Source organism: Nothobranchius furzeri, chromosome 10 (assembly GCF_043380555.1).
Source record: "Nothobranchius furzeri strain GRZ-AD chromosome 10, NfurGRZ-RIMD1, whole genome shotgun sequence".
NCBI classification, from domain to species: domain Eukaryota; kingdom Metazoa; phylum Chordata; class Actinopteri; order Cyprinodontiformes; family Nothobranchiidae; genus Nothobranchius; species Nothobranchius furzeri.
The window spans coordinates 56087616-56115559 of record NC_091750.1 but is presented as its reverse complement, the minus strand read 5'-3'; the positions used below and the strand labels follow the sequence as shown (position 1 = coordinate 56115559).

The 27944-nt window shown below is 42.0% G+C and overlaps 1 protein-coding gene across 2 annotated transcripts; it reads right to left on the bottom strand.

The window, feature by feature from the left end:
* Nucleotides 1-61: 61 nt before the first annotated feature.
* On the bottom strand, nucleotides 62-27409 carry LOC107386738 (phosphatidylinositol-binding clathrin assembly protein). 2 transcript variants are annotated; one of them, XM_015961316.3, is made up of 19 exons: nucleotides 27254-27409; nucleotides 18479-18621; nucleotides 15665-15740; nucleotides 15222-15324; nucleotides 14995-15088; nucleotides 14782-14893; nucleotides 14119-14225; nucleotides 12766-12807; nucleotides 10998-11083; nucleotides 9212-9314; nucleotides 6166-6299; nucleotides 5908-5999; nucleotides 5598-5711; nucleotides 5448-5478; nucleotides 5158-5302; nucleotides 4148-4171; nucleotides 3838-3894; nucleotides 3521-3640; nucleotides 62-2240 (listed from the first exon to the last, which is right to left on the bottom strand). In XM_015961316.3, the coding sequence occupies exons 1-19, from the start codon at nucleotides 27381-27383 to the stop codon at nucleotides 2226-2228; spliced, it is 1728 nt and encodes a 575-aa protein (XP_015816802.3). In that variant the 5' UTR covers nucleotides 27384-27409; the 3' UTR covers nucleotides 62-2225. The 2 variants fall into 2 exon arrangements, with proteins under 2 accessions (XP_015816802.3, XP_015816803.3); XM_015961317.3 differs by lacking the exon at nucleotides 12766-12807.
* Nucleotides 27410-27944: the final 535 nt, after the last annotated feature.

The following is a 27944-nucleotide window of genomic DNA, read 5'->3' as shown; positions in this document are numbered from 1 at the left end:
GAAGAAGCCCTTCAGCTGACGGAGAAAGACAAACCTCGAACAAGGAGTAATGGAGAAGAGGGAAGCAACAGCTGATTTAATAAATGTTCGTTCTAATGCAAACCCTTAGAATATCGGTGGTGATTTCTAACTCAAGTCTGTTTTAGAGTCTAAGCTGCAAAGAAAAAAATTTGGCCTAGCCACAGTTACATTGCAAACATAAATCACAATAGCACGCCCATACTAAGTTGGGTTTTTCAGAAGGTTGTGTTAAAAATCCCCATCCAGAGCAGCTTCGGTTGATTGGAGAAGTTTAACTCAGACTTGCATTTAGCTAGAGCGTTTTTGAATTTTTCAGCAGGTGAGTGATCCTTAAGCCACCTTAAGTTGATGTGTTGTACAGAGTCAGACACCGTCACGAAAACACTCGACGCCAAGTTAGTACACACTACCAACTCGCTTAGAGACCTTCCATCTCTAATCGAGGAACATGACCCTGTTAATCTCTATTCGAAGGCATGTGCACACAAACACAGGTACAGTACATGTACATAGAACAGACACAGTCAATAGAAAATGATGTCATCCCCAATCAATTATTGCCCCTTTTGACTGTACATCCCAGCAATGATTTTAAGGTTTTTGTGCAGCAGAGCATTGTCCCTTCTTTGAAGGCTTGTGCTATATATACGTGTATATATATCATTGGACTGTGAGTCTGACTTGACCTTGAATCTGCAGGAAAATCCACATTAACATTGAATGCCTCATTAAGGCTTCTTGTCTCAGCCTGTTTGAATTGATTAGTATGCTGTCACTACAGTTTTTACCTGGGTCGTGTTGGAAAAATATTACCCCTCAGTTACTTTCTGATGGCTTAGGGTTCTTTGGAATTTTTGCAAGAACCTTCAGCTGTCCTGTCCATGTACAGTAAAATTGAAATATGTCATACCAGAGTTTTAAAGGTGAAGGTTGAACATGTTCAGTAGTGCTTGTCCAAATCCAGTTTTTTTGAAAGTGAAGAAACCTCACCCATTCTGGACATAATGGACACAAAGAAAGTCCTTTAGTGTTTGATTAGCTAGACTGAAACTCTTTTTTTCTTATCCACTTTTGTCTGGCTCAGTGCATTTTTCAGAGCATACAGGTATAGCAAAAACTTATATAAACCAGAAAACTAAAGTATTTTGTACAGAGCCATGAGGTGGACACTCAAAGTACAATACAACCACAGAGAACATACCTAAACAGGCTATGGATGTGTGTGGTGTGACGAGGGTAACACGATTTTGCAATATTGCACAGCTGCAGAAAAGAAAACAAAATATGAATACACAGTGTGTACACCATGTCCCCAAATAGCAAAGTTAGCGTGAGGGGTTTTGTTTACATCCAATTGCGATAGCTGTATCTGTTTCAGTGCTTTCATCAGTTCATTCCAGTGCAGAAACACGTTGGTACCTGGCAACATATAGTCATGACATCAGGTACCAAAAGAGACACACAAACACAGTTCACACCGCAGGGGGTTGCATCCATTTAACAATCACACGAGCGTAGAAAAGAAATCGTCGTTTTACGCATTTAGGAACATGAAGAAATTCATAAATAGAAACGATAACCTTGATGCAGCTTGCCAAATGTAGAAAAAGGGACATGCTCACACACATTCAAATCACTTCTGACATTTTGCGTTGGATGGCACAAAAACCAGGATCAGTCTCAACAAGATACTAAAATCACCTACATGGAAACACACCCTTGGCAAAAGTTCACATAGAATAAAGTGCCATGATCCAGTAAGAGAAAGAAATGAGTCCTCCTAATCTGATTCAGTTGTGGAATGGAGATAAATGTGGTCAAAATTTAATTTAAGAAATTAGGATGAGTGGGTGTCAAAGTGGTGTCAGCCTTGGTAGCAACAGCTCAGTTCTCAGTTGCCCTTTGGGGTAGCAAAACAAACTATGGGTAGGACTGAATCAGAGTCTCTGTACTTGCTGGTTAAAACAGAGAAATTATTAGCCACATGGAGAGGTAAGAGAAAATGTGAAGGTCAGGTGACATTAAATTGACATCATCATTTCATCTTCAATCCATCCCCTGGTCTTCTCTCCTCCCTTTCCCTGGCTGTCCGTTTCTTTCTTCCTGGATTTGGTTCTGCGTTTGTGTTGGCTGTCAACTCTTTCCCTCCATTTGTTTATCTTGCCTCTTTCCTCAGCTTTGCTGCTATGGTTACAACATCATCTCTACATGAAGTGCATCTGGAGAAGACAAGGGGAGAATTAGGAGTAGTTTAGTCCAACAAAACACATATGTTCAGGCATCTAGTAAAGTATCCTGCTGCAGTGACAGGAAAACAGTTTCTCATCTGTGTGAGTTCTTGTTTTTATTTGTCCTAATATACATGTTTTTTGAACATTCCATTACTTTTGCAATAAAATGATTGATACTTGCTTTGGAAAAAAACATTTTAAAGCACATTATAAAATGTATTACATGCCATTTATATGCAAACAAATGCTGAAATTGAAATTTCCACTAAAGATGAGTGTTTAAAATTGACTTGCAGTAAAATATTTCCCAAACTGTTATAGCAAGACCTAAGTTGCGTAAATGTTAGCACATATACAGTTGAGGAAATGCACTTTTTACAAGAACAATTTCAGTTAATTGGTAGATCTGATCTTGTATATATTTGAAATTATGTGAAATATTTCAGTCATGGCTTGTCGGACAGGATAGGGAGTCTACAGAATGCTTGGCGTTTATCCATGCTCTGTAGTAGCTTTTCATAAGTTATAAACCAGATTGAAAATTTCTCGTCTTCTTCCGCTTATCTGGATCCAGGTCGGGGGGGCAGCAGACGGTTGGGGGGAGTTCCAGACCGTCCTCTCCCCGGCCAGCTCCTCCGGCAGGACCCCAAGGCGTTCCTTGGCCAGTTCGGAGAAGTACTTTCTCTAACGTGTCCTGGGTCAACCGGGGGCCTCCCGCCGGCAGAACATGCCTAAAACACCTCCCTGGGGAGGCATACAGGAGGCATCCTAAAAAGATGCCCAAACCACCTCAACTGACTCCTCTCGATATGGAGGAGCAGTGGCTCTACTCTGAGTCTCTCCTGAATGTCCAAGCTCCGCACCCTATCCCTAAGGCTGAGCCCAGCCACCCCGCGGAGAAAAGTCATTTCGGCCACTTGTATCCGCGATCTTGTTCTTTCGGTCATCACCCAAAGCTGATGACCATACGCGAGGACTGAGCGTTAGATCGACTGGCAAATCGAGAGCCATGCTTTCTGGCTCAGCTCCTTCACCTCAACAGAACGGTTCAGCGTCCGCATCACTGCAGATGCTGCCCCAATCCGCCTGTCGATCTCCCCGTTGAAATTTTCTAAATTTAAATGATAAAAGGTTGGAAAATGTCTAGTGAAATTGTTAAAACTATTTGCTTGTGATCTGTTAGGTACTGTGATTTTCTCATATGATATGTGATGTCCCTTCTTGCACTTGGAGTTTCTTTTGAGTCAACATGCCTGTTCTTGTGTTACCTGTGTACCCGGGATGGGTCCAAATGGATTTGTGGGTCTCAAGACAGGCTGGTTGTACATGACGGGCTGTGGAGGGATCATAGGAACACCCCCCATCTGATGACTCATCTGAGGAGGGAGCTGGTTACAGCACAGGTGAAGAAGGTTAAGAGTGCAACAGGCAGGAAAAAATGAACTGACTGTGATTATTTGGAATATATTGCATATATTGCACTTTGAGATTTCATTGAAATGTAAAGTGTGTTACAAATAAAGTCTATTATTATTATTATTATGTTACTATGTTTTTGAGTTAGAAGCTGAAAATTATTCTTTACCATTCCATACACAGGCACTTGGGGTGTTGTCATAGGAAAAGCCACTGGTGCTGGAGCCTGTAGGAAGATGAAGTCTAATCTGATGTTTGCCCTTTGTCTGAACAGTCCAACAGATACCACATACTAACACAGTAGTGTACTTTGTTGCTAATCCTACACATAAAAAAGTCTATAACAAAGTTAAGTTGATATCATAAACATTTATTGAATTATGGTGGCAGATTGGTTGTCTGTAATAAACAAAACGTGGCAAACCACAAGCAGAATGGCAGTTGAGAGAGTTTGTCACAATGGCGTTTTGATTACTTACATATCCAGTATAGATCATCCCATTCTGTGGTGAGTTGGGAGAGAAAACAAAAAGGTAAATTTAGTTTTCTGACTTTTGAGTCAAACGTACTCTCAAGATGGTGAGAGAAGATAAATTAGACCTTTATCCATTCATCATGATAAAATCACATCTATTTTCTATTCAAGTCATGCCTCCGGCTTTCCAAACCATTTCCTGACAGAATGAGCGGTTAGAGTTAAGAGGCCATTCAGTCTAAAATTATGAAGATTAAACCAGATTGAATGGAAGAGACATGGAGATAATCAGAGTGGCGCACAAAGGGCATAGATAAAGATAAAGAGATGATGGTGTCCACGATGGGTTTTGACTCCACCAAGAATTAATTTGGGCTATTTAAAGAGTGATAAGTAAAGATGGTAAAATGCACTAAGTACATAGATGAATAGGACTGTTCGGTGTAAATCATTATTAAAAATGTAGCTTTTCGATACAGTAGAACACCTGCCAGTGCAGTACCTTTGTAAAGCATAGTCCTTTTAAGATCTAAGAATTGACTCACTCAATATTAAAAGTGGCTAGAAGTATTTTCTTTGCATTTGTTGGTAAAGTAGAAGTTATAGTTTTCTAAGTAATTGCATAAAAATATTTTAACATCTAACACATTTAGGCCAATCGGTTGCCAAGTCCAAGTCTGGTAACTTCTAGCATCCTGAAAAACCCAAAACTTGAATGTTCAGAAACCAGTTAGCTATGCCATGTTAATGTTTATTTCCCATTATGAACTCACCAACAAGAACATATTTAGGCTCTTTGCCTTTTGTGATGTTGCAAGATGCACCCTCAAGATGGAGTTAGCGGAATAGAAGTAAACTGAAATAACACTTGGATGCTGTCTTATCGAGTTGTTGTTTTTAATTTTACACAAATTCAATAGGTTGAGTTTGAGCAAATTTTAACAGTACACCATAGTTTTTAATGACACAAGCACAAATCATCCTGGTAAATAGCAGTTGATGCTTTTAAATTACCATCTGAGGGACGGGCATGGGTGCAGGTGCCATGGGATGATGGGTTGTGTGAGTCCAGTTTGTATTGGTACACATAGATTTTGATTGCCAGCCACTTCCTCCTGTTGGCTTCTTCTCTACCAGCTGGCTCCATTGGAGCTCTGGCCTAATGTGCATGTACAAAAACACACATGTGTATTACAAGTGCACATATAATGTGAAATCATGCAGCGTGTAGAAAATCAGACAGAAAACAAGCAGACAAAAAAGACATTTGCATCTGGCTCATATGCTTATGTAAGTTCACTCACTTTTTGGATGGCATACTCCCAAACTGCAGGTCTAAAAGAACAAATAAAAACTCAAATAGCAGCAGATACAAAGTAACATAAGCAAGAGAACACAAAATGGGCAAAATAAGACAGTCAAATTAGTTTGGGGAAAAAACACAATATACTCACTGCCAACCAGATTTGCTAGGGAAGAGTCCAAATCATTGGGCAGCATTTTCCCAGAGTGTAAAGGAGCTCCTGGACTATGAATCTGAGTAGGTGGAGATGGCTTTATCAGGTCACCTGATTTCCATAGGTAACCATGGAAACATGAAAGGAGAGACGAGGAGGGAAACGAGTCAAGAATATAAGGCGTCTGGCCATTATTGTCATACCATATCCAGCTTTTAGTGTGTGTTTTGTAAGCAAGTGGGAATGTAATTGCATGCTTTCTGTTTGTGTGTGTGTGTGTGTGTGTGTGTGTGTGTGTGTGTCCTACCTCCCCATGCGTTGTTGGGCACAGTGTGTGTGGTCTGTAAGGGGGTGAAGTTAGGCTGCAAGGTGAACAGCTCAGTGGTCAGGTTTGGCACACTACAGAAGGAAAAATAATGGCTCATATGTAATCTCTTCAATTTCATTTATATAAGCAACCATACCCTCAGTTTTGCATCAAAGAACCGAGGCAGCAGGATAAAGTGAGATGGCATGCTGAAAGCTCTACTCGGTTTTTACATCTGACTGCAGAAGCTTGACTCACTGGTTGCTGATGGGTATGCTCGGTGAGTTGGAGAAGAGCTCAGTGGCCCCCACGCTGCTGCTGGCACTGCACACTGATTGGGTGCTGGGTGAAGCATTAGGTGTCTGAATGTCAGTCACTTTATGACCATCGTCCTGTACAGAAAGCACCAATGCGACTCATCAACATTTCTATTTTCTTTGTATACCCAGTGCCAAAAGATGTGAATACAACTTTCTCTTTCATATTAAAGAAGAAAACCATCTTTTATTTAGGGTATCTCAAGATAAAAATCACAAGGCGCTTCACAAAACCAAAAAAGTGAAAAATAAAAATTATTTTTAAAATATGATTAAAAATATGTGCCCTGCGATGGACTGGCACTCTGTCCAGGGTGCACCCCGCCTGATTGCGGCAGCACCTCCCCCGACCCTACATGGACAAAGCGGGTTCAGACAATGGATGGATTAAAAATATGTTTAAAATGATATTAAAAAAATTGTGATAAAACTATGTAAGGAAATGGAGAGAGAAAATTAATAGGAAAGAGAAAAATCGGTGGATCTCGGGACAGGTAGAACAGGTAGAGCAGAATAAGGAGAGGGTGATGAAGGTCACACAAAAGCCAGAGTGAACAGGTGAGTTTTCAGCTGCTTTTTAAAGGAGACCACTGAGTCCACTGATCTCAGGCTCAGGGGGAGAGAGGTCCAGAGTCTGGGGGCCACAGCAGCAAATGATCTGTCACCTTTGGTCTTTAGCCTGGTGCTGCACAACCAGTAGGCTTTGATCACTGGACCTCAGGGACCTGCTGGGGATGTAGCGACTGAGAAGATCACCAATGTAAGATGGTGCTTGTCCATGTAAGGCCCTATAGACCAGAACCAGGATCTTGAAATGAACCCTGAAGTTGACTGGCAGCCAGTGAAGCTGGAGGAGAAGCGGGGTGATGTGTGTACTTTGATTATTTGGTCAGAAGCCGAGCACAGGTATTCTGAAGTGAGTTGCAGTAGTCTAAGCATGAGGAGATGAAGGTCTGGATAACTGTCTCAAGTTCAGAGCGGGACAGAATGGGACTCAGCTTAGCAATGTTCCTGAGATGGAAGAAGGAAGAGCGAACAAGAGAACTGACATGAGAATCCAGGGTGAGAGCTGGGTCAAAGGTCACACCAAGATTCCTAATAGAGGGTTTGGTGCGAGAAGCAAGCTGACTAAGAGAGTCCCTGACTTTGGGAACCAGCTTGTTCAGCGCCTTGGGCTTCCTGACAGGGTTGTGGAAGGCGCTTTATAAATAAAGCTTTGATTCATTGATTGATTGATTGTCTGGGGCACAGATGAGGATCTCTGTCTTGTTTTCATTCAGCTGTAGAAAGATCCCAGCCATCCAGGTTTTAATAAGCAGGTGTGTAACAGCTGCAGCTTAGACATCTCATGGGGCTTAAAGATGGTAGGAGATTCCTTTAAAGGAGTTCAGGATGTGCTAAAGAGGAGGCAGATAGATGAGGAAGAGTAGAGGCCCTAGCACAAAACCTTGTGGGACACCATGGGTGAGGGAGGTGGTGAAGGACCGAAACTTGAAGACGGCCACAGAGAAGGAACGCTCAGACAATAGGTGTGGACTCGAGTCACATGGCTTGGACTCGAGTCAGACTTGAGTCATTATTTTAATGAATTCTGAATTGACTTGATAAAATCTATAAAGACTTACGACTTGACTCGGACTTGATTGCCAATGACTTGCGAATTTAATCGACTTGCATATGTTGACTTGATGATGACTTGAGCATATTTGATATTTTAGCACAAGAGTGACACGACATGGACAAAAATCGTAAATCATTCTTCGTTCTGGGTTTGATCTTGTTCTGCTAAATTCAGCAGCACTTTGTTTGTAATCAATCTCAGTTGCATTTTCTGCTTGTTTGAGCAAATAAAATAAGCTTCAAAATGTTTTATTTCTGGAATTCATTTATTATAATTGTCATTAAATTGAAGTTTGGCAGATTAGTTGATTTTGACTTGAAAATTCAAAGTTAATTTCTTGGACTTCTAGATCATTGACTTTGGACTCGACTTGGACTTGGTTGTCTTTGACTTGGACTTGACTTGAGACTTGACTGGAAAGACTTGTGACTTACTTGTGACTTGCAAAGCAGCGACTTGGTCACACCTCTGGCCCAGACAGATAGGAGGAGAACCACTCCAGAGCAGATCCTGATAGGCCTACCCAGTCTCTCAGCCTCTCCAGTAATAGGTGATGGTCAACAGTGTCAAAGGCTGCAGTCAGGTCCAGCAGGACCAGAACAGAACAGTCCTCTGCATCACTGTGAGTCAGAAGGTCATTAGAGACCCTAAGAAGAGCGGTTTCAGTAGAATGAGCTCTATGAAAACCTGACTGGAAACTGTCATAGATGTTTTGTTGATCAAGAGCAGCTGTGAGTTGTTTAGCCACAACCTTTTCCAAGATCTTGGAGATGAACGGAAGTTTAGAGATGGGTCTGAAGCTGCTATGGAGAGAGGCGTCAAGACTTAGTTTTTTTAAGAAGCAGGTGGAATACAGCATTCTTAAAGTAAGCAGGGACCTGACCAGAAACCAGAGAAGCATTAATTATAGAGAGCACGCTGGGACCGATGGACTGAAAAGCACTTTTAAACAAAGATGAGTTTAAGATTGAAGGGGTATGCAGAGGTCTTCATAGAACTAACTAGTTTGGTTAGCTCAGGCAAAGAAACAGGAGCAAAGCTATCTAGAAAATATGTCCTCAACATTTAATTAGAAGAAAAGGCTGCTGTAAATACGCAGTATTTTTGGCTTTCAGTCCATTTGCATTCAATTTGTAGTTCTTTACTCTGTAGGCTGGTAGCCAAAGATGAGCTGTACATTTTACTATGCTGCAGAATTAATTCACAAGTTCAACAGCTGTGTGGAGCACAATGAAAGTTGACATTTAGATAATTTTTCCACAGTTTTTCGCACATATGAGAGTTTTCGTGTGTGTTTGGGTGGAGTGCTCAAAGAAAAAGAACAACTTAAATGTGTAATGCATTAAAAACAGGCTAAATGCCTTGCCTTGTGTTGCTGAAGTCGGTTGTCCTCTGTTTTGTCATCAATTTGGCTGAGCGAGATTCCTGCACTGGAGAGAGACGACACTGCACTAGACAAGGTACTGGATCTGCGAGTGAGACACAAAAATGTTACTGGAAAATTTTTATATCAACAACAATTGATTTTACTTACAGCCTCTGTGCTTGTTTTACTGATGTTATTTAAATAAGTCATAAGATGCACAATGTCAAAAATTTTAAATAGGTTTCATCCCAATGATCCATTTAAACAACATTTAGAATACTCAAGAATGAAGATGATCGATTTATGTTCCGCTAGTGGTAACACTGAACCATACGGATATTACTAAGGGGCTACTGACACAAAATTTTCACCAGATGTCAATATGTCAACTGCGTTCTTCTGGCTAAAAGTGCCCAAAAAGCTCAGTTAGCTTGTAGCTGTGAAGTTGATGACTGACTCAGAGTCTTGCTCTAAGCTCCACCACTTTGCCCAATTTTGGATTGTCTGGGCGTAACGAGACTGGTGACGCTGCCAAGATGGCAGAGATCGGAACCACCCACTAGGCTTCAAGTCAAAGCCTGAGAAACCCATGGGTGACGTCTTGGAGGGTCTGTCCATTTTATCAGCAAACGATACATAAAACTAGAAGTTGGCCCTATTGTGAAAGATAATACCTTTTGCATAGTGAGAAAACTGGCGATCAGCATTTATTTGCCTTTGAATGTGACTGGCAAAAACAAAGTATACTATTCAGGATGAATACATTTCATGTAGGATCCGTGCATCAATCCATTTTCTTTTCACATATCCGGGGTCAGGTCGCAGTTAGCAGTCTAAGCAGAGAGAACCAGATTTCCCTCACCCCAGCCGCTTGAGCCAGCTCCGTTGGAGTGATCCTAAGGTCTTCCCTGACCAGCCGAGAGACATGGTCCCTCCAGCGTGTCCTCGATCTTCCTTTAGGTCTCCTCCTGATTGGACGTGCCTGGAAAACCTCACCAGGGAAGTGTCCAGGAGGCATTCTGACCAGATGCCTAAGCCACCTCAACTGGCTCCTCTCGACATGGAGGAGCAGCGAGTCTATTCCGAGCCCCTCCCAGATGACCGAGCTTCTCACCCGATCTCTAAGGGAGAGCCCAACCACCCTGTGGAGAAAACTCATTTTGGCCGCTTGTATCCGGATCTCGTTGTTTTGGTCACCTGAAGCTTGTAAGTGAGGGTTGAAACATAGATCTACTAATAAATCGAGACTTCGCCTTCTGGTTCAGCTCTCTCTTCATCCCGACAAACCAGTACAATGCTGGCATCACTATACACGCGGCACCAATTAGCCTATTGATCTCACCCTCCATCTGTCCCTCATTTGTGAACAAGACCCCAAGATACTTAAACTCCTCCACTTGGGGCAGAACCTCGTCCCTGACCCAGAGGATGATGTAGGATCCAAAATAAGAGTTGTCAGAACCCACAGTTGGAAGTCCTGATAACAGCAACATATCTAGCAGTAGGCCTACACAACAATATCAATATTAATTTTAAAGTTGGTGAAACCCATCTAAGGTTATCAAAGATTAATTTGGAAGAAAAAAATGAGGTATGAGCCGACGCGTTTCGGTCGCGTCGGCTCATACCTCTTTTTTTTTTCTTCCATATTTATCTTTGATGTTTTTATGATCCTAAAGAGCTCCTGAGACATTTACAGAAAATGTATCTTATCAATCCCACTGATGCGCTCACCCCCTCCTGCCTGACATGTAAAGTTATGTTTTCTTGTTTATTATTGTCATACCTGCTAGGGGTTGACAGATCCTTGAGCTTCCTGCCCTCCAGAGAAGCTAGGTGCTGCTCCAGAGCCTCCAGGAGAGAACTAGGAGCCTGAGAAGGGTGAAGGGGTACATGGAGTTGATGGGGTAAAATTAGACGGTCAGCCAAGTAGACAAAGTGGGTTTAACAGCTCTCTTTAACCACTTCTCTTTACTCATTTTATAACAAACACACAAAAAGCAGCCGCAAAATTAAGACATCACCCTCAGGGTGACAATCTACTCAATGACGGCTCTTTTGTTTTGCTTTTGCATTTGGTTTCATCAGGTTTGGTTGACCAGCATGCAGACATTAGCCTTGGATCATGCAAGCGAGTCTGCAGCAGGACTGAGGGATCAGGGCAGAGCAGAGCGTCGTCACCGAGGGGCTCCAGAGTGGAAACACAGCAAACACATCTCTGAATCGTCTAATGAGCCCATGCAGAGGCCAGCCATCCACAGACGCTTTCAGAAAGCACACACATGTACGCATAAAGAAAATCACTATCCAGAAGAGTTAACTCATGGGCTCCACTTCAAGCAATGGGAAAGTTTTTGGTTTGGAGATTTTGTACCGATCAGTCAAATAGAACCAAGCATCCAACAGGAAACCAAGAAAGTTAACTCAGTCAAATGTAAACATCTGATGAAAACACAGGTATGCAGCTTTCTCTAGTGGAAAACCAAAATAATGAATGAGTTGATTTGGACTACATGCGATACCATGGTTTTCACCCAGAGCTTTACATCCCAGCTTTAGAAAACACAACCCAAACATAACAGGCAAAGAAAAGTTTCCTCTTATACTTATTTAAAGGGGGAACGTGTAAAATGCGAATTCTGCATATCCTTCTCCAGGGAAATCTAGAATATGCTAAAAGTTTACAAATAAAACAGACATGTCTACAGCTCAGTAAAGGCATGGGTCATTGTGTTGAATAAGGGCATATAAGGTCTTCATAAGCACTACAAATATTACATTATTTCAAGTGAACCCTTTTCAGTCTTTATTTTGTCACAATTACAACCAATTTTGTTTCCACAGGATTGAGCTGCAGTAAAATCCTTCCGATGCAGTACTTATGATGGCATTATGTACACCTATCCAAGTCATTTTTGCAGAAACCTCATTAATAAAAACCATTCGCTGCTCTCCCCACAGCTAATGAAATTGGATTTCTTTTTAGAAAAAACACCTATTTTATGAAGTTGTGCTGACTTTTCTTTTTGGTTTGTATGATGAGTCTTTGGGTAAATGGGCAGGTTTTTTTTTTTTTTACTGAAACACTATTGGAAAAATCCAGGTAAGTGCTGTCGTGTTAGAATAAAATTAATCTGCAGGGGAAAAAATTACAAATAAAGCTTTTGTTACCCAGCTGCTTAAATTATTCTTTAAAAATTCTTACCTTTTGAGTAAAATTTGTTCTGCAATGATTCAAATAAGAAAAAAACATGAAATTCCTCAAAGCCTGATAATTGTATGAAGGAAATGTAGCATCAAAGCTATTTGCTGGTCTTCATTTATTGTTTCCTCTCTATTCTAGACTCTGTTCAAACAGAAAAAGAGGCAAAGCAAAGGAGATAAGGAGAGTGAAGAAGAGAGGAAGAAGACGGGGCAGCTGCAGTGTGGGCAGGTCTGTAGGGTGAGTAGGGAACGGGAGCGTTAAGAATGAAGCATTATGAGACTGACTTGACGGATTATAAACTGGTTGACTGACTGGTTGATTGACTGATTGAGATGAGATGTGGACTGACCTGTGTGAGATCGGGGCTGTCGCCCTGATCTATCCCAACTCGCTGTGTCACAAAAAAGGGAAGGGTGGGGAAGGGAGGAAGGAAGGAAGGAAGGAAGGAGGCAAAATGAAAATAAACCAAACGTAGTAATAAAACAAAAACATACCACATTTGGGGAGGAAAAAAAGGAAGAATTGTGTGAAGGAGGAAGAGGAGGAGGAGGAGGGAGAAAGAAGAATCAAATCCAAGCATTCATTACTTCATGCAGTGGCTGGAAAAGGAAAACAAAAGACAACAGAGGAAAATGGCACATGCACAAACACACATACAAACAGCTATATACACAGAGTGTGAGCACACACAGAAATCTGGAGACTAGTTGATGATGAATGCCGAGCACATCAACTGATTGAACAGGCGGGGCAGAGAGGGAGGACAACAGGTCACGTGACTACAAGGAAGAAAACATCCAAAAGGAAGACACTCAACTAATGTTGACTTTGAACAGAAGGAGGAGGGGGGACACAGATGACACACAAAACAGACAAACGCATTTTGTTAGACAGGTAAAATGAATGGGTCCTTAAAGTCAACGTTAGTCTTTTTTTTTTTGTTTTTCATTTTCTTTGGATCAAGCGGCTAAACCCCAAACCTTCTTCCAAATGGGAACGAAACCAAGCAGTGAGAAAGCCTTTGAAGATGACGCATGGGAGGGGAAAAAAAGGCTACGCAGCCTAAAGAGGATAAAACTATTTATATTCACTTTGAAGCCTAACAGGAGCTCCATCCGTTCAGTGGATAACAGCCATTATGTACATAAGATAGATCTTTTTAAGGAAAATGAAGGAGCTAACGAGGCAGAACAAGGGGACAGAGAAGGTGATAGAAGAGCTTGCTTGAACATGCAGTGCAGGCATGTGAACAGGCAGTGCGCGAGGGGTCCCTCAGCTGGAAGTTGTACATGAGTGGCTCTCTGACAGAATAAGACTCGACCATTAATTGCTGTCTTGGAGAAACCCAATCCCCAGTTCAGGGCAAGAGAGGGTCAGAGACAGGAGAATATCTAGATGCAGAAAGAGATTTGAAGATTAAGTAGAAGAAGCCCTTGGTCGCTGATCTGCGGTCATTTTGGGTTTGGAATCATTGACCGTACATCAGAACCGCAGGGTAACAGAAGTCTGGAGCGAATCTCAGCAGATTTGAACTGCGTTTTAGCAAAATGTTCAACTACTCTGAGAGACAAGAGGAAATAGGTATAGCAAAATCGTTAATGTGTTTATGCTAGAGAAGACAGGAGGAAGCTTTCAAGATTCACTCCAGACAGATGTTTCCATCGCACCCATGGGAGCACGGAGCAAGGCGAACAAACGGTACCTCTGCCACTTTGAGAAACTCAGACAGCTTAGTCATCCTGTTGAGGAAGGTCTTGTAAATCTCCAGAGCTTCTTTGCATTGATTCTTCCTCATGTCAAAGTATTTCTCTGTGTAGCAGAAAAAGGACCAGTCAGTAGATGGTTCTAGAAAAAAATCTGTGATCCAAACATCAATGATAGCCTAGAAATTTAGAAAAGCCGCAGAAGTAGCAAAAAGATTTGATTCTACAGGTTGATCTAGCAATGCTCCATTGTAGCCTCAGCAGGTCTACCATTTGCCCGAACAATCGCAGCACTTTATGTTTGTAGCGAGACATTAAACGCCAAAGATAAACTGCAAACATGGCGTCGGCTCAGGAATGGCTTCAGCAACAACTTTAGACGATTTAGACTTGGGCCTTTCTTTGAGACATGAGCGAATTGAAGCACTTACAGTATGTCCTTTATTTCGAAAAAGGATGTATTTGCTTCTTCTTCGTCTGACTGTGGTGGACTGCCCTGTTCACTAATTTCCGCAACGATGAATACGTCACATTGTTCTACGCTCTGATTGGTTCTAGCACTGTCCAATTGCGTGCAAAGACACCCATAGATTCCATCCGAGCACTGCCTATGGGTCGTGGCCACATCATAAGGACAATCACAGCACAATCTGATGAATTACCCAACATGTTGATGACCCCTTCGTTGTAAGCAGCAAACAACCGTATGGAGTCTTTGAACAGCAACATGAAAGCCGTGTTGATCACCCCGTTGGTCAGCTCGTTGGAGTTCGGCTGCAGGGGGGACAACCCCAAAAAAAAACGAAAAAACTGTAAAGTTGGGATCAAAATGCCGCAACTACAGCTTTTTATACGAAAGGTTTCGCTTAGTTTACCTGGAAGTCTAGCAGTGCATCGAGTTGGTTCTGGATGATGGGCAGCGTTTTGATCAGCTTCTCTGTGTTCATGGTTCGCATCACACCATCAGCCCTGAAACACCAGAATACACGCAAACATGCAACAAACTCACAGAACCTATCAAGTGTGAAGTCCAAGAAGATATTTTGTTAAGTGTTGAGTATGAAGGAAGTGAAAGAAAGAAATGTGCTTGCAAGAGTGTTACCCTCTCTTCATCTTGGTGAAATCCACTTCTCCTAGCCTATAAGACATAGCTTTTTCATTCAGGTATCGGCTGTAGCGTCTGATGAAGGTTGACATGTTATATCCTAGAGGACAAAGAAGGGGAAGCTGCAGTTAAGAGACTGAACCCATGTGTACTTTATTCCACCCCAAAATATCACAAATCAAACCAGATCTTGCACAGGTTTTCTCTTCTTCTTTCCTTTTTGAATAACACTTGAGCATTGTTGCAATTTTCAGCATCATTTGGCAGCTTCTTGTAGCAAACAAAGGAGCATCTTCTCAGCAGCCCCGGACCTTTTGAAATAGACTCTGAATACTGGCTTATTGGTGGTGTTACAGAGCCAGAGAGAGGCCGACAGAAAGTCATTTTGTTAGACATACAGCAGTGCTGAGTCTAAAAACAGTCAATCGGCATTAAATCACCTTGTAGTGCAGCCTTATCTAGAAAGTTGTTGAGGTTGAAGAGCGTGTTTCTGGAGGCGATGTACTGCATCAATCTCTGATGGGAAAAAAAAGGACAAAGTCAGTGATTTATCTCTTCGTTCCACCAGACAATATGAGCCTATGTCCACTTGGGAACGGGTTTTTAAGGTAAGATGAAAGTACACTTTTTTGAGGATAGCTGCAGCTTTTCAATCCTTTCAGAAAGGATATGTATGATTATTTGCATCACTCTTTAGTTCAACACAGCTGCATTATAATAATACTTAGTATCAAACTTCTGGCGACATTCATGCCTGTGTTCCTTATTAAGACCTTAGATCAAATGTTTGGACCCTTGCTCAACCATTCTAACTAATCAGCGCTTCTAGATGGTGGTGAGTTAATACTCTGATCACTGATCTTCCCTTTTTTTTTTTTTAAAGAAAGATAACTTTTTAAACATAATAGGATTTAATGTTGGTCAAATGACCTTTTAAGAGACCATTCCTACTCATTAATGGCTTCCTGCTTTGACTTTTTGTGTCAAATGCCTAAAGTGCAGCTATCCATAATAGAATAGAATAGAGTAGAACAGAATAGAATAGAATAGAATAGGTCACTACCCAAAGCTCATGACCATAGGTGAGGGTAGGAACATAGATCGACCGGTAAATCGAGAGCTTCGCCTTCTGACTCAGCTCTCTCTTCACCACGACAGACCGGTACAACGCCCGCATCACTGCAGATGCAGCACCAATACGCCTATTGATCTCACACTCCAGTTTTCCCTCACTCGTGAACAAGACCCCGAGATACTTAAACTACTCCACTTGGGGCAGGACCTCATCCCTGATCCGGAGAAGGCATTCTATCCTTTTCCGAATCAAGACCATGGTCTCAGATTTAGAGGAGCTGATTCTCATCCCAGCTGCTTCACACTCGGCTGCGAACCGCTCCAGTGAAAGCCGAAGATCACGTTCTGATGAAGCCAACAAGACCACATCATCTGCAAAAAGCAGAGACCTGATCCTCAGGCCACCAAAATGGATGCCCTCCACACCTTGGCTGCGCTTAGAAATCCTGTCCATAAAGGTTATATATATATATATATATATATATATATATATATATATATATATATATATATATATATATATATATATATATATATATATATATATAAGGGCAGCCTTGGCAGAGTCCAACTCTCACTGGGAACGAGCCCGACTTACTGCCGGCAATGCGGACCAAGCTCTGACACCGGTCATACAGGGACCTAACAGCCCTATCAGAGGGCCTGGTACCCCATACTCCCAGAGTACCCCCCACAGGGCCCCCGAGGGATGCGGTCAAACGCCTTCTCCAAATCCACAAAACACATGTAGACTGGTTGGGCAGATTCCCACGCATCCTCCAGGATCCCCCTAAGGGTATAGAGCTGGTCCAGTGTTCCACGGCCTGGTCGAAAACCACATTACTCCTCCTGAATCAAAAGTTCGACAATCTGACGGACCCTCCTCTCCAGAACCCCTGAATAGACCTTACCAGGAAGGCTCAGGAGTGTGATCCCCCTGTAGTTGGAATACACCCTGCGGTCCCCCTTTTTAAATAAGAGGACCACCACCCCGGTCTGCCAGTCCAGTGGGACTGCCCCCGATGTCCACGCGTCAGCCAACACAGCCCCACAACATCCAGAGCCTTAAGGAACTCTGGGCGGATCTCATCCACCCCTGGAGCCTTGCCACAGAGGAGCTTTTTAACCACCTCATGGACCTCAGCACCAGAGATTTGAGAGGCCAACCTAAAGTCCCCAGACTCTGCTTCCCCACTGGTAGACGTGTCGGTGGAATTGAGGAGGTCTTCGAAGTATTCTGCCCACCGATCCACAACGTCCTTAGTAGAGGTCAGCAGCACACCGTCCCCACTATAGATAGTGTTGGTAGAACACTGAGCAGCAGTTGTGTGGATGAATATTCATTGTTGTCAGAGTTCAATAAGAATGAGCTGAGAAAGGCAAGAGTAGCTGAAATAACCACTGGTTACAAGCCAGACATGGGAAGTGCTGTCTCTGATTGCTACAATTCACACAGGATTGCCAAAACTGGACCATAAGATGTTCTGATGAGTTGCAATTTCTGCTTCAGCCTTCAGACTATTAATTTCAGAATTTGGCAAGAACAACACAAAAGCATGGATCCATCCTGCTGTTACCAGCTCAGGCTGTTATGATGTGAGGGAGATTTTCTTGAGCCACCTTGGACCCGTCAGTACCAACTACTGTCTGCAATCTTTTATACTCTTTTTTTTTATCCGATCCGCTCATCATTTAACATGTTTGATGTTTCGCTCGTTGATCTTGTGAGGCGAGCGGCAGAGCGAGGCGATTTGTCACACTAGTCATTGAAATGTCAGCGGGATACTTCATCAGTGTGTGTTGGACACGTGGAAGACACGGCTTCAAAGAGTCCCACTGCAATGGAGCTGGAGAGAGATTGCTGCTACCTGGAGATCTGTATGTCAGGCTTCTTTAGAGGGGTCAATAACTCCAGCTCCCTGACTGGCAAACGTTCAGGGTCTGTCTTTTATCTCTCTGTGCAAAGAAAGTCATCATGCACAGGCAATACACTGGTTTAACGTTCCCAGACTTGTACTTAAACTGATCTATAAAAATACACCTATTAACAGCTAATTCACCTCTTAAGAACAGTCTACATTCTACATGGAGATGATGAGAATTATTTGGGGGGGGGGGGGGGGGAATACAAGTCCCCTTTCTTTGCCCTGGGTGTCCGTGCTTCGATGTGTTTGGCTCACCTCGTTGCCATACATCATGAGGTGGTGTGTGGTGATGAGCGTTTTGAAAACCACAATCCAGCTGTTGCTCGCCGTGCGTTCCATCAGCGTGTCTGCCAGATGGGGGATGCTGACGTTCAGCTCATTGGTGCAGTGGATCAGGTCTGGAGGACACAAAGAAACCAGCATGAAACAACCTGAGCTCATAGAGAAAATCAGTAAGTAAAACAAGACAGGGATGGAACTGAAAACGACAACCAGGATGTTCTGGATTCTGGTTTAGGGCACTGTCATTAAGCTGTCCCTCCAACTGCTCACTTCCTGTAAATAAAAGCAGCAGCCGCATGGTGAAAATAGACATTTATATGCTCGGAGCATGGATGTAGTTTTTTTTGGGGGGGGGGGGGGGGGGGGGGCATGTCCCCTCCACCTTTTCCAAAGTCAAAAAAGAGGGGGGGACAATATTTTAGGTTTTGTGTGAAAATAAGTCCAGAACTACAAATGTGCTTCACGAAAGTGACGTCATCGAACCAGACATGGAGAAAACTGAGGGAAAATGGCTGTAAGTTCAGCAAACTTCCAACAGGAGGAATGAACCACCATAAATCTGGCCATTTAGTAAGTAGCAGCTACTTTGGGGAGAGGAGATTATGTGGTGATATGTGACGTGCAGATTTCTAGTTTGTAGTCATGCTAAATACGAACTTTTATAAGCTAATAAATCTCAAAGTACGTGACTGGCGTGGTCAAAACACCCATTATTAGTTTTCATTTAAATTGCAGTATAACATATGTGTGATCCAGGGCGCAAGGCAAAGCGGATTATAAAATAGCGTTTTTAGCCCCGTTGACTTGCATTCATTTTTTCGTTCTTCCGGGGACCCGTGATGCAGAAGTGACTTAGGCTCCCTATTGGCTCTTGCTAACGTATGATTGGCTGTTCCTGCCACCTGTGTATTTGACAGCTCTGCATTCCTGACATTGCATAAAAGAGCCTCTAGGCTGTAGTTTTACACATATTTTTAGTATACTTACTGAAACTATGTTCATGGCTCTGAGAGTTGACTAATAGTGATGTCATCACTTTGGTTCCTGCACACAAATCTAATAATAAAATACCAGAACCTGAATGGGCACCAAATATAATTGATTAACAACCAGCAGTGGTAAATATTTATTACACTTAAATATTTATACTGTTTGCTTATTCTGAGTGTAATTCTCAGCTCAAATGAAATCCCTGAAGGAAAATGGCTCAGCGTTGTTCTGTTTGACAAACGAAAGAAGGCGGTGTGTGTGTGTGTGTGTGTGTGCGTGTGTGTGTGCGTGCGTGCGTGTGTGCGCGCGCGCGCGCGTGTGTGTGTATAGATTGGTTAACGTAGGTACATCATTTACATAAAGACATGCAGATTCTAATATTTACTGTGTGATTTAGAATCAATTCACCATCAAACACACCCTTGGGATTTAACAACCAGTTGCCCCAAATTTTTATTAATCTGGCTGCAGATCAGACTTAGAAATATGTACAGGATCTCCTTAATCCCAGAGATTTACCGATTTATTAAAAAATGGCACAAGCATACTCCACAGTAGATTCTGTGTGCAGCAAAATCTGCCCAACAACATGACCCAAAACTTAATTACTGAAACAACATGTTTTTTTATATCTTTTATTAAAATCCTCATTTTATCGGTCTGTTTAAATACAATCTGTAAGGATATTTATCAGTAAATTGAAGATCTTGCCTTAGCTAAATCAGTGAATGTTCAGTTGACCCCGGCTGGTAATAATAACTTGGTTTAAACAATCAATAATTAATAAATGAGTAATTAAAACCACTACTGAACATCAGCTGTAAAGTACAATCATGTGGTTGCAAATCATTTTTAAAGTTTATTAACTCAGTTGAGAGTAAAAAGATCCAGATGTGATATCAGGGCGTATTTTAAAACCGTAGAAATGCTTCTTGAATCAAACTGAATGCATTAAAGGCACCAAAAAGCTCAATTTCATTCACCAAGATCAGCACAGTCAATAATAAATAAAATAAAATAAAAATCAACATTGAATAGATTTTGTCAACAGATTTGTCTACCAAAGACCTACAGCTGTAATGTCATGACATACATCCCCAGTTAAAGACCAAATATTAGTCTGGCATCTGGTAGTGGAAGAAACACGTTTTTATTAGATTCAAGAGAAGATTAGCAGATATTTATAACCACACAAAGCCGCCTCGCATTAGAAATAACCAACTGGGATTCTGACCACCTGGACTGACGAAGAACATCTGTCTGATGGATCCGTGGAGTTCACTACGGTCAAATTTGTAGGCAAGGTGAAAGGCTAAGTCTCTTTTGTGAGACAGCTGCATGTCTCATACGTCCTTCAAAGACACCGTTTAAAGAGACACAATTGTGGACGTTTTAGGACAGCTACAATTACAACAGCTTCTATTTAAATGGTTTTATCGGGATAGTAATGATGCCACATTTAGAACACCGCCATACTTCTGTTTTTTGTTTTGGGTGTGATAACAGGTGAGTTGTTTTCTGCAAAGAAACTCCAAAGCATCGATTCACAGCCTGATCAGTCTCACACAGTCGAGGCTGAAAACCAGCCGGTGGGCGAATAGTGAACTGATGGGGGGACGACTCTATTTTCTCATGTCTGGATCTCAAATTTCAGCCCCAATTTCTTCTAAATAATAGAAATTCTCCACTTAGACATCTCTATCCATCTCTTTGAGGAATTATATAGTCACATATAGCAGATAGTCAGGTAAATAACACACTATTGATTGTATGATAACCTACTGATAATGTGCAGTCTTCATGTAAATCAAAATCTTGATTAGAAATGAAATTTTTCATATCAGTGTTGAACAGGATGGAATTACTTTTCAATTTAAGCCAGTTAGGATCAAATAAAAGAGTCTTAACGTGTGTGATGGAGGACATTTAACAGCTCATAAAGAGACTTACTGTAAAAAGCTATGAAACTTTATTCGCTCAGTTTTAAGACCTTGGCTTTGGATGAAACACAAAGTATCGAGGGCATGAAATTGTTCTGAAAAGATAAGGTCATTAAGATGACACACATATGTGGGAGTAAGTGGTTTCCATTAGAGCACATTGCTGCACTGTCAGGCTGCCTGTGAGGCAAAGCTGTGTCACCAATTGTAGTTTTTATTTATTTTTTATTTTTTTGTTAATGTCTTGTCAGTTCTGGGTATTCATAATTTATCAGAAGAAAAACAGGAGTTTGTGGTTTGTACCACAAGAAAAAGTGATGGAGGTGATGCTACAATTAAACCCAAGTAACCCGTAATTACATGATTAAAAAGCTACATCTGAGTTAGCTCATGCTGAAAATATCCATGAGCAGAGTTTGATTTATAATACATTAGAAAAAATGGCACAACAATTAATCTTTATTTTAACTGTGCCTGCTGAGGATGAATAAACACCAAATCCACCAAGACTACAAACGCTTTTAGACGTGTTGCCCTGGGTGACCGTCTTTTCTGTCCAATCCAAACAGCCTGGGTTAATTCCAACTGGCCTCGTTTATAAGCTCATAGGTATGCAAGGCTAAAATCTCATTCAAATATTGATAAACTCAAAAAATAGTGACAGTTGCAGACAATATCTAACGATACTAAGATTGATTTTGGCGAATGTGATCCATCTTTTCTATGACAGTGTTTACCTGCAGCTTTAGAGCTTGCTCAGGCGTGGTCAGTCGATATTTCATAGAGGACTAAAAGAAACCACAGTTTTGTTCTTTTTAATCTCTTTGTCTCCTGACTTCACATATTTTTGGTTATTTTCCACAAATTATTTTAAAAGTAACATTAGATAGTGCTTTTTTGTTTGGTTTTTTTACTTAAAGCTCGAGCGTTACATTGATCTCAGGGACTGTTGAGCCATGAAATCGGTTTAATAACATAATATTGGCGATTTACCCGCAAGCTCATTCCCAACCGGGAGCATTTCTGACATGAAACGGTTGCAAAAGTGGTCCACACAGCTGATCCTGTGATGTCACAAAAGCACGGGAGAATTGCAACAACATGCACGATTTCAGAAGTCCACACAGGAGCAAGGAGAAAGACAACTGCATGTTTCAAAAAGGTCTGTGGTTTATTTTCTGTTCTGTTTGCATTGACTATGAGAGTTTTAACAGGAAATTATGTACATTTACCTTGATGTGACTTTTATTTTGAAAGTTTCCAGATGTCTAACACTGCTTTTGTGTTTGACTTTCTGTCTGGAGCGATCTAAACTGTGGAGTTTTACATGTTTTGGAAGCAAAGCGTGTAAAAAATAGACTTGCAACGTAATGGTAGTGGCCCTTCGCTTCCGGGGCACAAAATAAACTACATTTCACAGCCGTTTTACAACTCTTTCATGTGCATTGGAAAGAAGGGGTTAGAAACTTGACCAGTTTTATATTTGACACCACTCTGCAGCCCTCTACTGACCAAAACCCGCACTTGATATTTTTTTGGTCGAATACATGTCCTCTTTACCTGCTTTACAGCTGTTAACTGTAATGCTAACATTTAGAATTTTCAGTTCGCCAATTATCCATAAAACTTACAAGAAGAAGAAAAAGAGGTTTGCCTTTTTGTTGACATCATGGCAGAGCCTGGAAGTAAATATAGGTGTGTACTGTCTTTGGAGGTGAAGCAAGGAGCTAAAACCAGAGTGAACATTGACATGGCCTACACTAGTTTGGGGGAGCTAAAGGAGTCTACAAAATCACAGACTGATGGTGACCTGGCTTTGTTGCTACTGTAAGTAAGAATATTTTTGTACAATCGTGTGGATCTTTATAACTTGTGGTTTATTTTAGTATTAGTTGACTCATTTTAGTGTTAGCTTGTTGTTAGCGCTAGCCACTGCAGGCTGCAGTAGGGTTATTTACAACAGTTGTAATTTCACTTTCAACCGGTAGGGCGGAGGAGCCGTAAACTGTGTAGTGTTACTTTATAGAGCAAGTCACCCCTAAATCAACTTTTTTTATGATAAACTATATAAATGTGTGTCTAATCGTGCAGAATATAAATCTGCCATCGCTATTGGCCAAGAGGTACTCTAGAACGTTAGCTGGTACCATATGATGTCACAATGTCGTTGTGAGCCTGTGTGTGTGTGTTTGTTAGTGGCTCCGCCCTCTCGGTCTGCTAGGCAACAGCATTTGTTATATTTTTCAAACAAGAAGTGGGAGCGGAGTAATACTCTGGTAGGGGGTGACTTGCTCTTTAAAGACTCTTCAGCTCTAAATTTTGTCCTCTTTGCTTCGATTTCCGATGTCGCTCCTGTTGAGAGCTTTCATACGAGTTTCGTTATGAGGCGTGTCCCTTTTTTTGGACCCTGTTTACCAGGCTGTACTGGAAAAAAGCAAATAAAAGACTCAAATTCACAAAGGAAGTGTGGGCATCACATAAGTGGGAATGCAGAGCTGAGACAGCTCACAGATGACTCATCAAGAGCTCTTTTTGAAAAGTTTAGTTCATTTAACTTTTTTTTTATTCACCACCAAGGTCTTCTCAGCCATGCAGTCGCAGGATTAGCGCTGCTGACCTCTTCTTTCAACAGTTCATGTTCTGTGTGTAAATAGGAAGACCCCCACAACCTGGTGTAAACAGTATCTAATATTGAAATCAGTCGTCTGTTTGAGGTTACGACTACAACCGAGCATTGAGACACAGAGAAGCTGGCAAGTGGTTTCTTTACAGGGCTCTAAATTCCTCCAAAGATAATAGTGACCAGTTTGGAACAATAAAATGTCTCCCATAACGACCTCTGCTAGAATAAAGCGGCCCTTTCTGGGACAAATTTATTTGTCCCTGAGAGTAGTTTTATAAAAATCCATTCAGCAGCTGTGAATTTGTCCTGTAAAAACTGTGCTTCAGCCCTGAGTGATGTGACATTTTCTTGTTTGTGAAGTAGCAGGAAAGTAAATATCTGCATGAAACTACAGCGGATGTAGGATTACTTGAATTATTTACAAAAGCTGTCGATTAAATTGGCTTTAGCGTAGTTATCATGTATGATCCTTTTCTTTTTCTGCAGAAATCTTCCAGTTTTAGAACAGAAAATTAAACAAAATGTTGTGAATAAAAGGAAATGCCTGCGCCTCCTTAAAGATCTATAGAAACCTATTTGCAATCAGAGAAAATGACTCCTGGCTACTGCCACCGTTACTCCATATTGGTCAAATTCACTGAGTTGCAGCCATTTTTACTCATTTATGGTGGTCCTCTTGACACCAAATTTTACCGTAGATATGGAAAGTATTCAGACTCCTGTTATTTTTCACTCAGTTATTTTGTAGCCATTTGCTAAAATCAGTTACATTAATTTCTTTCCTCATTAATGTACACACAGCACCCCGTATTGATAGAAAAACAGAATTTTAGAAATGTATGCAGATTTATTAAAAAAGACGAACTGAAATATCTCATGGTCCTAAGTGTTCAGACCCTTTGCTGTGACGCTCATATTTAACTCAGGTGCTTTCCTTTTCTTCTGATCATCCTTGAGATGGTCTTACACCTTCATTGGAGTCCAGCTGTGTTTGATTATACTGACTGGACTTGATTAGAAAAGCCACACACCTGTCTATATGAGACCTTACAGCTTACAATGCATGTCAGAGCAAATGAGAATCATGAGGTCAAAGGAGCTGCCTGAAGAGCTCAGAGACAGAATTGTGGCAAGGCACAGATCTGGTCAAGGTTACAAAAAGATTTCTGTTGCACTTAAGGTTCTTAAGAGAACAGTGACCTCCTTAATCCTTAAATAGAAGATGTTTGGAACAACCATAACCCTTCCTAGAGCAGGCCATCCAGCCAAACTTAGCTCCCGGGGGAGAAGAGCCTTGGTGAGAGAGGTAATGAAGAACCCAAAGATCACTGTGGCTAAGCTCCAGAGATGCAGTCAGGAGATGGGAGAAAGTTGTAGAAGGTCAGCCATCACTGCAGCCCTCTACTAGTCAGGGCTTTATGTCAGAGTGGCCCGTAGGAAGCCTCTCCTCAGTGCAAGACACATGAAAGCCCACATGTTTTTCAGCTGCAAGGACAAGATGACTAGTTGCAATCGAGGGAATGATGAATGTGATTTACCTTTCAACATGACAATGACCCTATACAGCAACAATAACAAAGGAATGGCTTCATGGCATCTCTGTGACTGTTGTTAAATGGCCCAGCCGGGTTGAACCCAATTGAGCAACTCTGGAGAGAGCTAAAAGTGGCCATCCACCAACGTTCACCATCCAACCTGACAGAAATGGAGAGGATCTGCAAGCAGGAGTGGCAGATGATCCCCAAACCAGGTGTAAGAAACTTGCTGCATCTTTACCAAGAAGACACAGGGTTGAATTAGCTCAAAAGGAGCTTCTACTAAATACTGAGCAAAGGGTCGAATACTTAGGACCATGAGATATCTCAGTTTTTATTTTTCTGTGTGCTTTTCTGTCAATACAGGGTGCTGTGTGTACATTAATGAGGAAAAAAATTAATTGATTTTAGCAAATGGCTGCAACGTAAAAAAGAGTGAAAATTTGACAGCGGTCTGAATATTTTCCGTACCCACGGTAATCAGTCGTGGATGTGCATCCAGTGACTCTCAGTGTTTCTTTTAAATCCATCCACTAGTTTGTGACACTTGTTTCAGATACTATCAACATATTTGCACACAGGCAAAAACATCACCGGCCAACTTTCCGGTGATGCATTTTAGGGCCATAATAAATGTAGGGTTTATTGCTGCACGAGTACAGATGCAAACAGACCCCAGATGAATTTAGAGACGTGAAGCTTTTTTTTGTAGGCCAAACTCCTACAGATGTAATATTCTGGTCCCAACGTGCAGCACCTCTTGCCGTGGACAGGACTGAGTCATCTGCTGCCAAACTTGCCGGCTGACTGGCTGGTTGTGCAGTTTAGGTGCCCGGCTCTCTGGTTTGTTTGGCTACTTGCCTTGTGGTGTCTCTCAAACTGATTTTAACACATTTCCTCTGGATTAGCCAATCTCGCTCTTTTGCTCATCTGTCTGGACTGACTCCCTGTGAGCTGCATTGATTACCCATCATCCTGTCAAGTGATAAAGAAGCTTTATAAAGATTCCACGCAATGTTAATAATGATAATAATTACTGGTGCATGCATGAGGAGGCTTCGTACACAGGATGAAGAAGCGCGTTTTGTCCTAATGTCTACCACAGATAATGTAACACACACACACACACACACACAGAATCATTGTCCTTTTTTGGCACATGCAGGACTGACAGCAGGACATTCAGTAATGAGAAAACATCAGAGAATGGCGGCTGTGAACTTGAATGTGAGATTGTGGGGTGGAAATGAAAACGTTGCAGTGGATAAATGCACATTCTGTACTGAAGAGTCTCCAGGGGGGAGTGTATACTGCTGCTGATAGTGGCGTTAATAATGGATAGGCCTTCCACTATAAAGCAATGTGATTAGCTCCTACCCACAGTGGCCTGTTTCTATTCCCCCTGAATGACAGACGGGATGCAGCTGGAGTCTTTAGCAGCATCACTTAGAAATAAAGAAAGATGCACAGATTCAGACTCGTTGTAATTTAAATGTCTGATTAAAGGAAGCCTGCGTGTGTGCGTGCGTGTGTGCGTGCGCGCGTGTGAGCGTGTGTGTGAGATGAGGGTGCAGGGATGCTGTTTGTACAGGCTGTCCTTTGTGAGGCGTGCAGGGCTGTCTGAATGTACAGGAAGCAGTGATGGCATGCTCAAACCTACAGTCAAGGTGTTTCTTCTTGGGTCCGCTGACTTCGTGCGTCGTGGCCTTGCAGACGGCTTTGCTGATGGCGGAACCGGTCATGCTGTGCTGCGCGGCGGCGATCCGGTCCGTCAAAGACTGGCCCGACATGTTCCAGCGGAGGAGAAGGAGGTGGTGCTGCTGGTGGAGGAGGAGGAGGAGGTGATGTCCGGGTGGGTGGGGGACCGGGGAGGACGATCAAAATGTCTTTAGAGGCAGGGAGGAGGGTAGTGCCCTCTGTGAGGAGGAGGATGACAGCAGCCGATGAGGATCCGGTGAGAGAATTCATGCAAATTCATCCAGACGCGTTTAAAATGCAATCAAATGCAGGATTTTCTTTCTTCTTTTTTTAACGAAAGGTTATTTTTCTGACTGAAACGAGACGCTCTGATCCCTGAAGCAGACGCAGCCAGAGCCGGCGGCGGGGTGCGTCCAGATATCAATAATCTACACGATGAGCTGCATCATGCATCCGTCACACGCGTCCTGCTGCAGAAATCCCGTCAGACATCATCGTACCGTCCTCTGTCGGATCCGCGCACACTGCATCAACCCCTCTTAGCAATCGTCTCACAAACAGGGAGGTTTTTTTTACCCTCTTCCAATAGGACAGTACTATTTCCCCCCTTTTATATATAGTGCCAGTTAAAGTTGCGTGTAAAATGGCAGCAC